Source organism: Rhinolophus hipposideros, assembly GCF_964194185.1.
Source record: "Rhinolophus hipposideros genome assembly, chromosome: 9".
Classification (NCBI taxonomy): Eukaryota; Metazoa; Chordata; class Mammalia; order Chiroptera; family Rhinolophidae; genus Rhinolophus; species Rhinolophus hipposideros.
In genome coordinates, this window is record NC_138055.1 from 6,608,743 (window position 1) to 6,622,856 (window position 14,114).

The 14,114-nt window shown below is 43.7% G+C and overlaps 1 protein-coding gene across 4 annotated transcripts in view; it reads right to left on the reverse strand.

Annotated features, from left to right (window-relative positions):
* Positions 1-6,468, reverse strand: part of L3MBTL2 (L3MBTL histone methyl-lysine binding protein 2) — a 19,848-nt gene extending 13,380 nt beyond the window's left edge. For 2 of the 4 annotated variants that reach the window (XM_081059181.1, XM_081059183.1), the window contains exons 1-2: positions 6,373-6,464; positions 3,760-3,997 (exon numbers count right to left, since the gene is read on the reverse strand). In XM_081059181.1, coding sequence (XP_080915307.1) covers positions 3,760-3,997; positions 6,373-6,396 — 262 coding nt within the window. In that variant the 5' untranslated portion in view covers positions 6,397-6,464. Of the gene's footprint in view, positions 1-3,759; positions 3,998-6,372 lie in introns of all 4 variants that reach the window. The other 2 variants (XR_013993982.1, XM_081059182.1) reach the window with 2 other exon arrangements.
* Positions 6,469-14,114: the final 7,646 nt, after the last annotated feature.

Consider the following 14,114-nt stretch of genomic DNA (forward strand, 5'->3'; position numbering starts at 1 on the left):
AAAATCCATGAGGAGTGGGGAAGCAAGTGAAGGATAGAAAGTTTGCAAAGAGGAAAATGAGAAGGAAAAAAGTGCTCAAGTCACTCAACTTCTATTGGTCTATTTTCTTCTCATCTATAAAGAGTCTGAAATAGATCAGTGTTTCAACCCTGACTTCACATTGGAATCACTTGGGGGAACTTTAAAAAATGCCCAAGCCTGCGATGCTAATTATTGTTCTGTGTTGGGACACTGGCACTGGTAGTTTGTTAAAAGCCCCCCAGCAGATTCTAATATACAGCCAGGATAGAGAACCCCGGACTAGATGGTCTCTACTGGTTCTTTCTAGTTCTAAAGTTCTAAGATTCTAAGACAATGGTTAGGAGAAGATAGAAGGGAGAAAGATAAAAGGGGAGAGAGAAAGAGAAGATAGGATGAATAGAAAGGAAATAATATTCAACTGGCAAAGAGTATTAGATTATTCTTCTAAAGAGTTTAGGTACCAGACTGATGGCTTCACAGGTGAATTTTACCAAATAGAAGAATCAACACCTATTCTTTTCTATTCCAAAAAATTTAAGAGGAAGGAAGGCTCCCAAACTCATTTTATGAGGCCACCATTACCCTGATTCCAAAACCAGACAAAGACATTATAAAGAAATAAAACTATAGGCCACTATCCCTGATGAGCATAAATGCAAAGATCCTCAAAATATTAACAAAGTGAATTCAGCAATACTTTACGATAAAACACCATCACTAGTGGGATGCAAGGTTGGTTCATTATCTGCGAATCAATTAACGTGATACACCACATAAACAAAATGAAAGATAAAAATCATGTGATCATATCAATAAATGCAGACAAAGCATTTGACAAAATCGAGCATCCATTTATAATAAAAACTCTCAGCAAAGTGGGAATTGAGGGAACATATCTCAACATGATAAAGGTCATATATTACAAATCCACAGCAAACATAACACAGGGTAAAGGTAAAAGCATTCTCCTTAAGATCAGGAACAAGATAAGAATGTCCACTTTCACTACTTTTATTCAGCATAATAGTGGAAGTCCTAGGCAGAGCAATCAAACAAGAATGATAAATAAAGACATTCAAACTGGAAAAAAAGAAATAAACCTGTCATTATTTGTAAATGACATGATAGAGAACCCCAAGGATTCCATCAAAAAACTATTAGAACTGATAAATGAATTCAGTAAAGTAGCAGGATACAAAATTAATATTCAGAAATCAGTTGCATTTTTATATACCAATAACAAACTATCAGAAAGAGAAATTAAGAAAACAATCCCATTTACAATTGCATCAAAAACAATAACAACAACAACAAAAACAAACACAACCCTAGGAATAAATTTAACCAAAAAGATCTGTACTTGGAAAACTGTAAGACATTAGAGGAAGAAATTGAAGATACAAATAAATGGAAGCATATGCCACGCTCATGGATAGGAAAAATTAACTATTCATACTATCCAAAGCAATCTACAGATTCAATGCAATCCCTATCAAAATACCAATGATATTTTTCAGAGAACTAGACCAAATAATCCTAAAATTTACATGGAACCATAAAAAAACCCAGAATAGCCACAGCAATCTTGAGAAAGAACAAAACTGGAGGTATCATGCTACCTGGTAGCAAACTATACTACGAAGTTATAGTAATCAAAACAGCATGGCACTGGCATAAAAACAGACACAGAGATTAATGGAACAGAATAGAGAGCCCAGAAATAAACCCATGCCTATATGATCATTTAATCCAAGACAAAGGAGGCAAGAACATACAATGGGGTAAAGACAGTCTATTCAATAAACGGTGCTGGGAAAACTGGACCACCTTCTTACTCTATATACAAGAATAAACTCAAAATGGATTAAAGACTTAAATGTAAGACCCAAAACCATAAAACTCCTAGAAGAAAACACAGGCAGTAAACTCTCTGACACTGCCCTTAGTGATATTTTTTTGATATATCTCCTTGGGCAAGGGAAACAAAAGAAAAAAATAAACAAATGGAACTATACCGAGCTAAATAGTTTCTACACAGCAAAAGAAACCATCAACAAAACGAAAAGACATCTAACTGAATGGGAGAAGATATTTGCCAATAATACATTTGATAAAGGGTTAATGTCCAAAATTTATAAAGAACTCATACAATGTAACACCAAGAAAACAAAGAATTCAACTAAAAAAACAGGCAGAGGACCTGAATAGACATTCCTCCAAAGAGGACATACACATGGCCAATAGACATATGAAAAGATTCTCAACATCACTAATCATCAAAGAAATGCAAATTAAAATCACAATGAGATATCACCTTAGTCCTATCGGAATAGCTATCATCAATAAAACAAGTGTTGGTGAGGATGGGGGGGTGGGGAAGGGAACCCTTGTGCACTGTTGGTGGGATTGCAAATTGGTACAGCCACTACGGAAAAATGGTATGGAGGTTCCTCAAAAAATTCAAAATAGAACTACCTATGACCCAGCAATTGCATTTCTGGGTATTTATCCAAAGAAACCCAAAACATTAATTCCAAAAGATATACGCACCCCTATGTTCACTGTAGCACTATTTACAATAGCCAAGATATGGAAACAACTGACATGCCCATTAACAGATGACGGGATAAAGAATATGTGCTACATATATACAATGGACTATTACTCAGCCATGAAAAAGAATGAAATCTTACCCTTTGCGAGAACATGGATGGACCTAGAGGGTACTGTGCTAAGTGAACTAAGTCAGACAGGGAAAGACAGATACCATATGATCTCACTTATATGTGGAATCTAAAGAACAAAATAAACAAACAAACAGACTCATAGATACAGAGAACAAACTGATGATTACTGGATAGGAAGGGGGTTGGAGGGCTGGGTGCAAGAGGTGAAGGGATTAAGAAGTACCAATTGGCAGTTACAAAATAGTCACTAAAGTACAGGAAATATAGTCAATAATATTGTAATAATTATGTATGATGCCAGGTGGGTACCAGACTTATCAGAGGGATCACTTCATAAATTATACAAATGTCTAACCAATATGCTGTACACCTGAAACGAATATTAAATAATACATTGCTGGGAAAAAAAAGACTCACTCTAAACTATGGGGGGAAAAAATAGTTTAGGTACCAAGGGACAGGAGTGTCCCCACAGACCACCTAGCCTGCCTCTTTTCATAGGCAGGCCACATGCTGGAGGCCCTGACACGGGGCTCGGGCAGCTGTCCAAGCATCACATCTCAGTCAACTGGCTTCCAGATATCCATCCATGGAGATTCTTACCTGCTCACCCTACCTTACCCAGAAGTAAGAGGATTGTTCTCTATCTCCCTCCTTGTCACTTTCAACCCACAAGCTACTTCTTGTCCCTTCTTGGATAGTAACCAGAATACTTTAGGTGTCCTATCTTCTCAACATCCAGGTTTAGAAATCCACCAGCTAGCCACACACATGTACAAGCAGCACCATGTTAATGACTCGCATCTAATATGTGCTGAATAAACATTAGTTGTATGAAAGAATGAATGAAATCAGACTGCAGCAGAGGAAATGCCCCTTGGGGATACTTGGGGTGCTTCTGTCTCTCTCACAGGTCCTTAGACATCTGATCCCTTAGACGTCAGATCAAACAGCCCTTTCCACCTGGATGCCTCCGCTCACATAGCCTATGTCCCCTCTCCCTCCACAGCCTCCAGAAACCTCCCCATCTTCAGGGACACTCTGAAGGCACCTGGCTCAGAACCACTGCCATCCAAGGAGCGGGGAGTCCCAGGGCTGAGCAAATGCAGGGGGGAGGTGGGCAGCTCCCCTGCTTCTCTCTCCTCATTTTCTGCTTCACTTGACTCCTCTAGGTAGGAGCTGCTTTCACTGCCCGCACTGCTGTTATAACTCCGGAAACTGTCATAGCCACCAAAGAGCTCCAAGTCGTCATCTTCCTCTTCTTCCTCCATTGCTTCTGAAGGAGTCTCCTATGAAAGGATGACACAAATTAGGGGGGAGGAATCATGTTTGGCTTAGTGTAGGGGGAGGGCGGCTGCCAATCTGCTCTCAGCTCCCTTTCCAGTTCTTGGTCCAGTCAACACTCTTGGGTAAAATGGCAGGCAGAATCAACTACCCTTTGCAAACACCAGGATCGTTCCTCTTGTTCATACAGTTCTCAACCACAATTAAAAGAAATAGCTTAACAACACAGAAAAAAAACATGTATTAGGAATTAACCAAGCTCCTTCTGTGGATTTATAAGTGATGGCATTTTAACATGATTCAAATACAATACAGTGATATGAAAATATCCTAAGTAAGGTGCCTCATGAAGACTTCCTGGGAAAGATGTATACAGCTGGCCTTCGTATCCATGGATTCCAAATATTTGGGAAAAAAGTTACATTGTTGGTGATGTGTGTGCTATGTACTTAGGCCTATGACAGTTGTGTCTGTACTGAATGTGTACAGACTTTATTTTCTTTTCATTATTCCTTGAACAATACGGTAAAATGACTATTTACATAGTATTAGGTATTATAAGTAATCTAGAGATGATTTCAAGTATATGGGAGGATGTGCATATATATGCAAATACTACATCATTTTATACAAAGGACTTGAGCATTCAGATTTTGGTTCCAGAGGTGTCCTTCAACTAATCCCCTGCAGATACCTGTACGGGACAACTGTACAGACATACCTTGTTTTATTATACTTTGCTTTATTGTACTTCACAGATGTTGGGTTTTTTACAAATTGAAGGCAAGACTCTCCACCAGCAAAAAGATTATGACTCGCTTTATTTCAGTGGTCTAGAACTGAACCCGCAATATCCCTAATGTATGCCTGTATTAGAAACTTATTGTTCCCCCTTCAGCATATGTACACCAAAATAACCTCAACTCAAAAACAAGTTAAGTCAGAGAAAAGTTAATTTGGGACCCAGACTGCCCTAAGGAGGATTTGGGAAGCAGAAGACACAGTAGTTATAGCATATATACTTCAATAGCTTTGGACTAAGCTCTGATCCTAACTAGCTGTGGGTCCTTGGGCCAGTCATTTAACCTCTCTGGGCCTCAATTTTCTCATCTATAAGAAAATTATCTGGCTCACAGGATGTACAATGTAAATGAGATGTTGCATATGAAACTACCTGGCATGTAGTAGAAAAAGTGTGAAGGGTTTGGGCTCAAGACCAGGGCTCAAATACCATCTCTCCTTTTTACTAGCTGTGTGATTGTGTGATCTGCAGCAAGTCAGTCTTTCAGTGTCTCAATTTCCCCATCTGTAAATGAGGATAATACCACCTATTTCATTGGCTTTGGGGGAGAAGCAGGGCACTCAGAACAGTGACTTGCATATCATAAGTGTTCAGTAAACGTTGGCATTTATTACTGGTTAAAAGCATGGAATTTCAAACCAGACTCGCCTGGGTTCGAATCCTGGCTCTGCTACTTATTATCTGTGTGATTTTTGTACAAGATAATTAACCTTGCTGCTCTCAGTTTCTTCATCAGTACAACAAAGATAACAGCAAGCCTTCTTTAGAAGACTGTTATGAAGACTGAGACATATAAAGCCTAGATCTTTTTCCAGCAGTTACTGACAGCTCTAAAAGTGTGAGCTGTTATTCTCTACTTTATTATGATTATTCTCCTTCACTCTTGTATTATAGAATTTTTGAGCTATTCCATTTTATATGTACAACTGCACATGCAAATACGCTAGAAAGGAAACCGAATTCAAATACAAGGTGACCAGGGCCAAATGATTAAAGGGCGAGTGAGTTCCAGGTGGCAGTAGAGTGGGACAAGCATAACAGGCAACGTTTTGGCGCCTGACGGACTTAGTGCCCACCTCCTGTACTTTTCCGCGGTGTTGGAGAGTCGCACCATCTCTCTAAGCCTCAGCTATATTAACCATAACAACGAAACGATGCCACAGGATCGTCGTGAGTAAACTGGGAGATAATGCACGTGAACCCTCCTCCAGACACGGAGTGTTCACTGAACTTGACTCTCCCTTCACGTCCCACCAGGATATGAGAGGCCTCATGATCCCTAAAGAACCCGACCACGAGACAGGGAAGACGCAGAAGATGCAGGCGCGCTCACATCCTGAACTCAGTGCCCCTTTCCCAAACCAGGGGGCTGTTTCTCCCTGAACTACTCGCCCGACGCCGGCCCCAGCAGTATCCGAGCGAGAGGCACGCCGATCGCTTCTGGCCCGGCTCAGCCTCAGTTTATCCATCCTTCCCCCCTCCACCCGCAAGGCGTCGCTAAAAGGCCTAAAGAAGGGTCTCCCGGGAGAAGCTCTCGGGGCTCCCTTTCCCAGACACGATAAGTCCTCTCCCTCTCACCTCAACGCCCCGAGGTTTCTCCATGAGACCTAACAGAGTTTCTTCAACCGTCACCAGGTGCAGGAAGCCATATTGGCCTCGTCGCCTTCCCGAAGTGCACTCATTGGCCGCCTCCCAGAGACGCGGACCAATCACGCTGCAGGAAAGAGGAAAAGCCAGTGCCGCGCTCGCCGCGCCCCTTCTCCCCCGAGGGCGGGGAAGCCATGGTCACTTGTGGGACTTGTAGTTCCCCGGTGGGTGAGTGTGGAGGGGCGTTGCTATGGCGACGTGAACATCGCTGAGTGCGCGTCCTGCGTGAGGTTTTCATTTCTTTTCGCCAGGCTCTTCCCTTCCCCCAGACCCCATTCTTCATTAAGGAATTCTGAGCACCTGCAATAGTCAGGTGGGACAATTGTCCCTAGTCTTGGCTCCATTATCCCTTGCCTATCCCTGGTCCTGAGACTGTTCCAGGCTCAGGAATAACCTCGCATTCTTCCTGATTAGAAATTTAAAGTGCTCTTGGGCGGGATGCCTAGCAGACTCATTTCCAATTCAGGCAGAAACTGGAATACTCTTACGCCCAGTGCTATAAATGTCCCGCATGTTCAAAATCCTGCAACACTGTCTCTACATCACCATCTCTCAAGTAAAGCTTTGAATATGAGGCTCTCTGTCTCATTCCTCGGGATTTTCCACAACCTCCGTACACACTTAGAGTTCTAGGTGCTGTCATGGAGCTTTACAAACATCTCAAATCCAGGCATGTTCTTAAACCTTTGAAAGATAAGGAAACTGGCTCTTGGGGTTTAGACTCTTTCCAAGATCACATAGGATTGAAATTTAAGATTTAATCCAAGTTCTTTCCCTATGCTATGCTGTGCTCTGATTAATTGAAAATCTAAATGTAATAAGTGGAGGCTGAATATATGTTAAATATATTTCTAAATTTGAGGTCCATCACACAGATATGAAAGTCTTCCTTGATTTTTTTCCTTCAACCTTTTCTACCTTCAGCCCCATATCCATGCTATCAACAAGTACTGTCGCTTCTACCTCTGGAATATATCCTCATCCTTCCTCCACTACCACTCTAATACAAGCCACCAGCAACAGACCTCCTCCAGCTGGTCTCCTTGTCTGAACCTTCACCTTCTTTAATGCACACAGGTGACCTTTTAAGGTCATAAACTGGATCATGTTCATTCTCTTGCTTAAAACCCCTAATAACTCCCCCTTGCACTTTGAATAAAATCCAATTACTCCACCAGACCTTGAATGACCTGGCCCCAGCTTTCTCTCCAACTTCCTCTTGTAGCACCCTCTCCACGTTTTCCCTTTACCCATTCACTCACGTCTCCTCATGTCTCCTTCCCATTCTTGATTGCCAAGCTTGAGTTGGCCTCTGGGCATGGCTCTTCTCTTAGAAGGCTCTTCATTGTTCAGATTTCAGATCAAAGTCACCTCCTCAGGGACTTTATTTAAAACAGCTGTTCCCTCCCCTCACTCTGTATCCCTTTACCCATTTTACAGTCCTTGGTAACACTTGTTTCTGTCTGAAATTATCTTGTTCATTTGTTTACTTGTTTATTGTCTATCTCCCACCACTGGAATGTAAATCCCATGAGGGCAGGGACAGCCTGTCTTGTTCTCTATTGTATTTCCAGAGTCAAGGACAGAGCCTCACATACACTAGGTGCTTAATGACTAAAGAACTAGATAATAAGACTTCACAGATTACAACAGGCAGCTTTTAATAAAAAATTAAAGTATAATTGACAATGTATTAGTTTCAGGTGTACAACAAAGCGATTTGACATTTATATACCTTACGAAGTGATCACCAAGTTAACTCTAGTACTCATCTGACACCACACAAAGTTATAATTGACTGTATTCCCTATGATGTATATTACATCCCCGTGACATTTATTTTGTAACCAGAAGTTTGTACCTCTCAATCCCCTTCACCTTTTTTGTCCTCCCTGCGACTGCACTCCCCTCTGACAGCCATCAGTTTGTTCTCTGTATCTGAATCTCTTTTTGTTTTGTTTTTATTTTTTAGATTCCACATGTAAGCCACATCATACGGTATTTGTCTTTCTCCATCTGACAATAGGCTGCTTCTCCAAGGCAAAGCACTAGATTGGGTAGCTTCCTATTCTGACCCTTGTGAACTGTTTTGTTTTACTACTAACAGGGGTCCAGGCCTAGTTCCTCCAGCTGGAGACCTAGGCTTTCCTCCTCTGCCCCTCAGGGTCCTCATCAAGTAAACGGGATTACGTTAACCTCATTGAAATTGAAAAATTCCATGATTTCAAAGTGCAATGAATGATTGAAGATTGAACATCAAAGGTGATAAACAGAAGGAATCTAGGTTTTAATCTGTAAAATGGGAATAATAGGACCACATCATTGGGTTGTTGTGAGAATTAGAAATAATAAATGTGCAGTGCCTGCCACATACTGGGCACAGTGAATGGCAGCTATTGTCATCCTATTAGACATAGAATGGCAGCAACTGGAAAAGTAAACCAGCCCAGAAGAAATACTTTTATGGGTTGTTTAATCTTTAAATTTTTATAAAAGCACAACCATGGATCTCACAGGCAGAGAATCTGCTCATGGCAAATCATCTTATTCATCAAATATTTATTTAGTGCTTACTGTGCGTCAGGTACCATGCTGGACTCTAAGAAGACACAGGTGGCTATTTCTGTCCTTATGGACTTTACTTCCTCCTACAGGAAGACAGTGAAAACAAACAGCTAGTTCCAACTGAGAAGGAACTTAGCAGGGTGCTGGGCTGGAGAAATAGGAAAGGGAGCGCCTGGGTAGGGGATCTTTCCAGAAGATTCTCCAACCCCCCCCTACATAAGAAACAAACATCCTTGACTTACAGGATGGGAATGAGCCAGTTAGGAAAAGAGGGAAAGGGCATTCCAGGCAGATACAGAATTTAGGGAGGAAGTAAACAGCTCCAGTTGGTAGGAGAATATTATAGGAAACCTTTGAAGGTTTTAAGCAGGGGAGTGAATTAATTCGATTATGTTTTTCGTAGATCACTCTCTGGCTGATGTGTGGAGAAGGGAGTGGAGGTGGGTTAAGAGAGGCAGCAGGGAAACCAAGTTGGAAGACTCTCATAAAAAGATCCAGGAAAAAGATTATTGTGGCTTGGACTAGGGCAGACTCAGAGGGCATGCAGAAAAGTAGAAAGATTTGAGAAATACGTTGGAGGCAGTAATTTAATGTGTAGAGTGGGTTTGGAAGAGGGAGGAATCCAGAATGACTCCAAGTAAATGTGTCAGATGGGTAGACGGTGGGACCTTGTTCTGTAATACATAAAAACTGTATGAGAAATGAATGAATTTGGGTCATTGAATAGAAGGAATTAAGAATTCTGCTTAGTCTACAGCCATACCACCCTGAATACACCTGATCTCGGAAGCATTCTGCTTACTCTGAGATGCCTCCAAGAGGGCAAAGAGGCAGTTGGAGCTCGTCAGGGAGCCCTGAATGGAGATCTAAATCTTGCAATTTTTGGCATCTTCCCTTTGAGATAGAATGAGAGTCCCTAAATCCATCTTCTCTGTGATGTATTCTTTTTCACATCTCCATGCATATATCACCAACAGTAAACAAAGCAGAAACCTGAGCTTTCCAGGTTTGTAATATTTCAACAAAAGAAACAGAAGTACCAGACTTTGGGGGAGGGGAAGCAGTAGAGTTGGGGATTCCAGTGACAGGAACTGTTAGCACAAGTTGAAATGGCGGTTAATTAGGAATTTAGTTGAAATATTTTATTTAGCACAGGTTGCTAAGCAATAGTGGCCACCTGGAGCAGTGTGGTCCTTCCTTCTGCCTTTGATCTCCTGGGCTTGGGTCTTATGCTGTAGCAAAGGTACACTTTTTGGTTGGTCTGAGCCATGCCTCTGCACACCAATCTCATATACACTTCTCTTTTCAGAGCCTTCTCTCTGTGAGACACTGTCCCTCTCTCTGGGATCACTGATCTCTCTTGCTCACTACTAAATCATCCCCAATAGCAACATGAATGTGCTCATGTCATCCATACTATACAAATAAATCGCTTGAACCCACCTCCTCTGTCCCCTGCCATTGTGCTATTCCACTCCCCCCATCTCTTGAAGGACTTGTCTGCACACACTACCTCTACTTCTGCTTCTCCCTGTGTCCTTACGCTCCACCAAAACTGCTTTGTCACGTTCACATACAGCTTCTCTGATATACAGCCATGCCTCTCTTCTCTCAGCAGCATTTGGCCTAAGTGATGACGCCATCCTTCCCGAAACATTGTCCTTTCTTGGGCCCCTTTTGGTTTTTCTCCTGACTCTGGTCGATCCTCTCCCCTTTCAAGGGCCTTCGTCTGCTACCTGAATTCTTTTTTCTTTTCGTTTCTCCTCTCCTCTCCTCTCCTCTCCTCTCCTCTCCTCTCCTCTCCTCTCCTCTCCTCTCCTCTCCTCTCCTCTCCTCTCCTCTCCTCTCCTCTCCTCTCCTCTCTTCTCTCCTCCTCTCCCTCTCCTCCTCTCCCTCTCCTCCTCTCCTCTCCTCTCCTCTCCCTCTCCCTCTCCCTCTCCCTCTCCCTCTCCCTCTCCCTCTCCCTCTCCCTCTCCCTCTCCCTCTCCTCTCCCTCTCCTCTTCCTCCCCTCCCCTCTCCTCTCCTTCTACCTGAATTCTAAGAATTGGCTGGTGTTCTTCAGGACTCTGTCCTGGGCACTTTTTTCTTCTTACCATAAGTGACAGCTTTCATTTTCAGTGCTGTAAATGCCATTTATATGCCCCACATTTACATCTCCAGCTTATGTATTTGTCCTGTGAGCTCCAGAGCCATATTTCCATCCATCCATCCATAGAGATGACAACGTGACATTGCATCATAAACTACAAAACAACACTTAACCCTTTACCTCAAACCGATTTCACTTCTAGTTTCCCCTATCCAGCGCATGGCACTGCCAACTACTCAGCAACTTCCTCTTGATTCCTCCCTCTCCATCCCTCACTTTCAGTCCAGCAGCAAATCCCTTTGTTTCTCCAAAACCTCCCTCAAATATTTCTACTTGCTTCAATCCCTACTATCACCACTTAAATCCAGACCGCCATCCTCCTCCTCCGGATACCCCTGTAACTTCCTAGCTGATCTCCTCTCTCACCCAGTCCCATGCATTGAATCAGTGATTTGCAGGCTGGGTGCTCTTTTCCACACCATATCACTCACTTCTGTCTGGCCTTCCCCCAATTATTTCAGAAGACCTTTGGGGAGTGGGGCAGGCTGATTCAAGTTGAGGTTAGAGTTAGGGAAGGGCCAGATAAGAATTATTAATTCAAATAACTTACTGCATGCCCACTGTGCTCTGGGCACTGTGGATACAGTGTTCAGGAGGACAGCACAGTTCCTGCCCTCATGGAGCTTCTGTTTCATAAGGGTCCATAGGAAAGGGAACCAATGCTTTCAGGTCCAAATAACCGGCAGGCAACGTGCTAACTGCTTTGACATTGGGCCTGCCATCTATTACCCTGGGCAGGCCTCAGTTTGCCTCTTCTGCAAAATGGGCCAATAACTGGTAGCTCCTGACCCTGGTGCTCCCTTGGTAGGGGGTGGGGTGCAGGCCAAGGTCAGAATCTGGCTCCTACCTCACTCACCCCACCCCATCCCCATCCCCATCATCGCCAATCCCCGCCCGGAGGGGCGGGGCCCGGACGGTCACGTGGCGGGGCAGTGCCCGCGGGTTCCGAACTCCAACCGCCAGCCGCCCCGCCCTGTACGGCCCGCGGTCCGCTCCTGGCGCGTGTCCAGCCGGCCGCCCCGCCCTGCCCCTGCCCCTCGGCTGGAAGGCTGCAGACCCTGCCGGTGCGAACCCGGCCAGAGCGGGGAGGAACGCGGGGCTGGCTCGCCCGAACTGCTGGACAGCGGGGTCCAATCTGGGGGTCGTCAGTGACCGCCGTGTAGGAGGGAGGCTCTGGGGTGCGTAGCGGGCGGCGAGACTGGAGAACTATTGAGTGGGGGCTAGCAGAGCTGGGACGCCCGTCCCGGGGTTGTGCCCAGTGGTGGGGAGGGGGACAGGGAGACCCCCTTTTGTCTTAGTTATTCTGAGATGAGGGGTGGCGCTCGGCCAGAGCACAGTGCCTGGACGGAGCGACCCCTCAAAGTATCCTGGCCCTGATTGCAAGCACAGCGCGGGCAGGCACTAGGAAACGGAGTGATTGATGCCTGGGTTGACCAAGGGTAACTGCCATTATTAAGCACCTAGGCTGGCCTGGCGCGCTCACCACCCCTTCCTTCCCGCAGTGGCAGCCGAGGGATACAGGGCACAAGCATGTGTCTTAGGATAGCTGGGATGCAAACCTGGGACCCTTAATTTGGCTCTTGGCCCACAGCTCTAGGCTGAGGAAAACTTGTAGTGCTTCGAAAATTGGGAAGGGTTTGATGAACGGAGGTAACTGCGTGAGCTCTGCCCTACTTCTCTGTTAAGACCTTGGAAAGACGTTTGATCTTTATAGGCCACGCTTTCCTCCTCTGTAAAAATGGCTGGATTTAGGAAAACTAAGAATAGGTAAGTAGGACTCTGCAAGATGTAAAGCACTTTTAATAACATTGTCATAGACAATGCCTCACAATTAACTCATGAAGTAAAGCGTCTTTATTAATAGCCACCTTTTACAGATGAGGAAATTGTGTCCTAGGGAGGTTCATGAGATCAGTAAAGTGACAGACCATTACTGTTGAATAATTCAAAGGTTTTTCAGGGTAACTGCCTTGGATGAACATAAAGCTCCAAAACTCAACCAGCCTGTGACCTCATCCCCTAAGCTCCTAGCTACCAGTTTAAAACAATACTTTTGCTAGATCTGCTTGCCCCTCCCCAACTACCACCAACCGTATCCCAGCAACCCAGATCACCAGGACACAGCAGTTTTAATTATTATTACTTTTTGATGTTTCTTTACGGTTTGGGCTGGACCAAGTATGAGAAGTCCTTTAGGCGAAGTCAAAACTGGGAGGTAGTTGGTTGGGGGATGGTTGAATTCTGAAAATTCCAACTGTGTGCTTTGGGTTTTCTAAGTCACAATTATTTTGAGGGCATTGGTGGTAAATAATAATTTTTGTCCTTTTTATTGACAGGTCCACCTTCTAGGAAATTATTGGAAGGAACATGAGAAACGTAAGTAGCGATTTTGAAGTATCAGTTAAAGGAACCGAAATGGTTTTTTTATGGAATAATAGCATTTAACTTGGTGATACCATTTCTGGATATAAAGTTAATTGGCGGAGCCTATCAAATGCCCATTTGAGGAGTGTGTTAACTAATGCATGCAGAGATATTACACAGATGACAGCCTGTCATCACAAACGCTGACAAATAGACCAAGAGTTGCTATGTTTTTCAGTCCCTATAGGCCTGTGAAAGGGAAGAGGGGCCAAGTGTTTTCTAATGTCAGTGATGTGTGCCCGGTGTGTTTTGGGCTGTTTTCTCCTATCCTGTAACCTCATTTATTCCCCACAACACACTGAAAGGCAGGAGTCTTTATCTTTTTTAAAGACAAGGAGCTGAAGCTTAGGAAAAAAAGTAAACCAGCCCTGTCGGTGCTGAAAAAACTTTTCACTGAACTACAGTCTTCACCTTGTTGATCCAGGTTCAGAGTCCACAAATATTTATTTGACATCTATTTATGCCAGGTGCTTTTGAGTATTTTATTTAATCCTCATGACAACCCACCATGCCTTTTATTCGTTTCAGCTGATC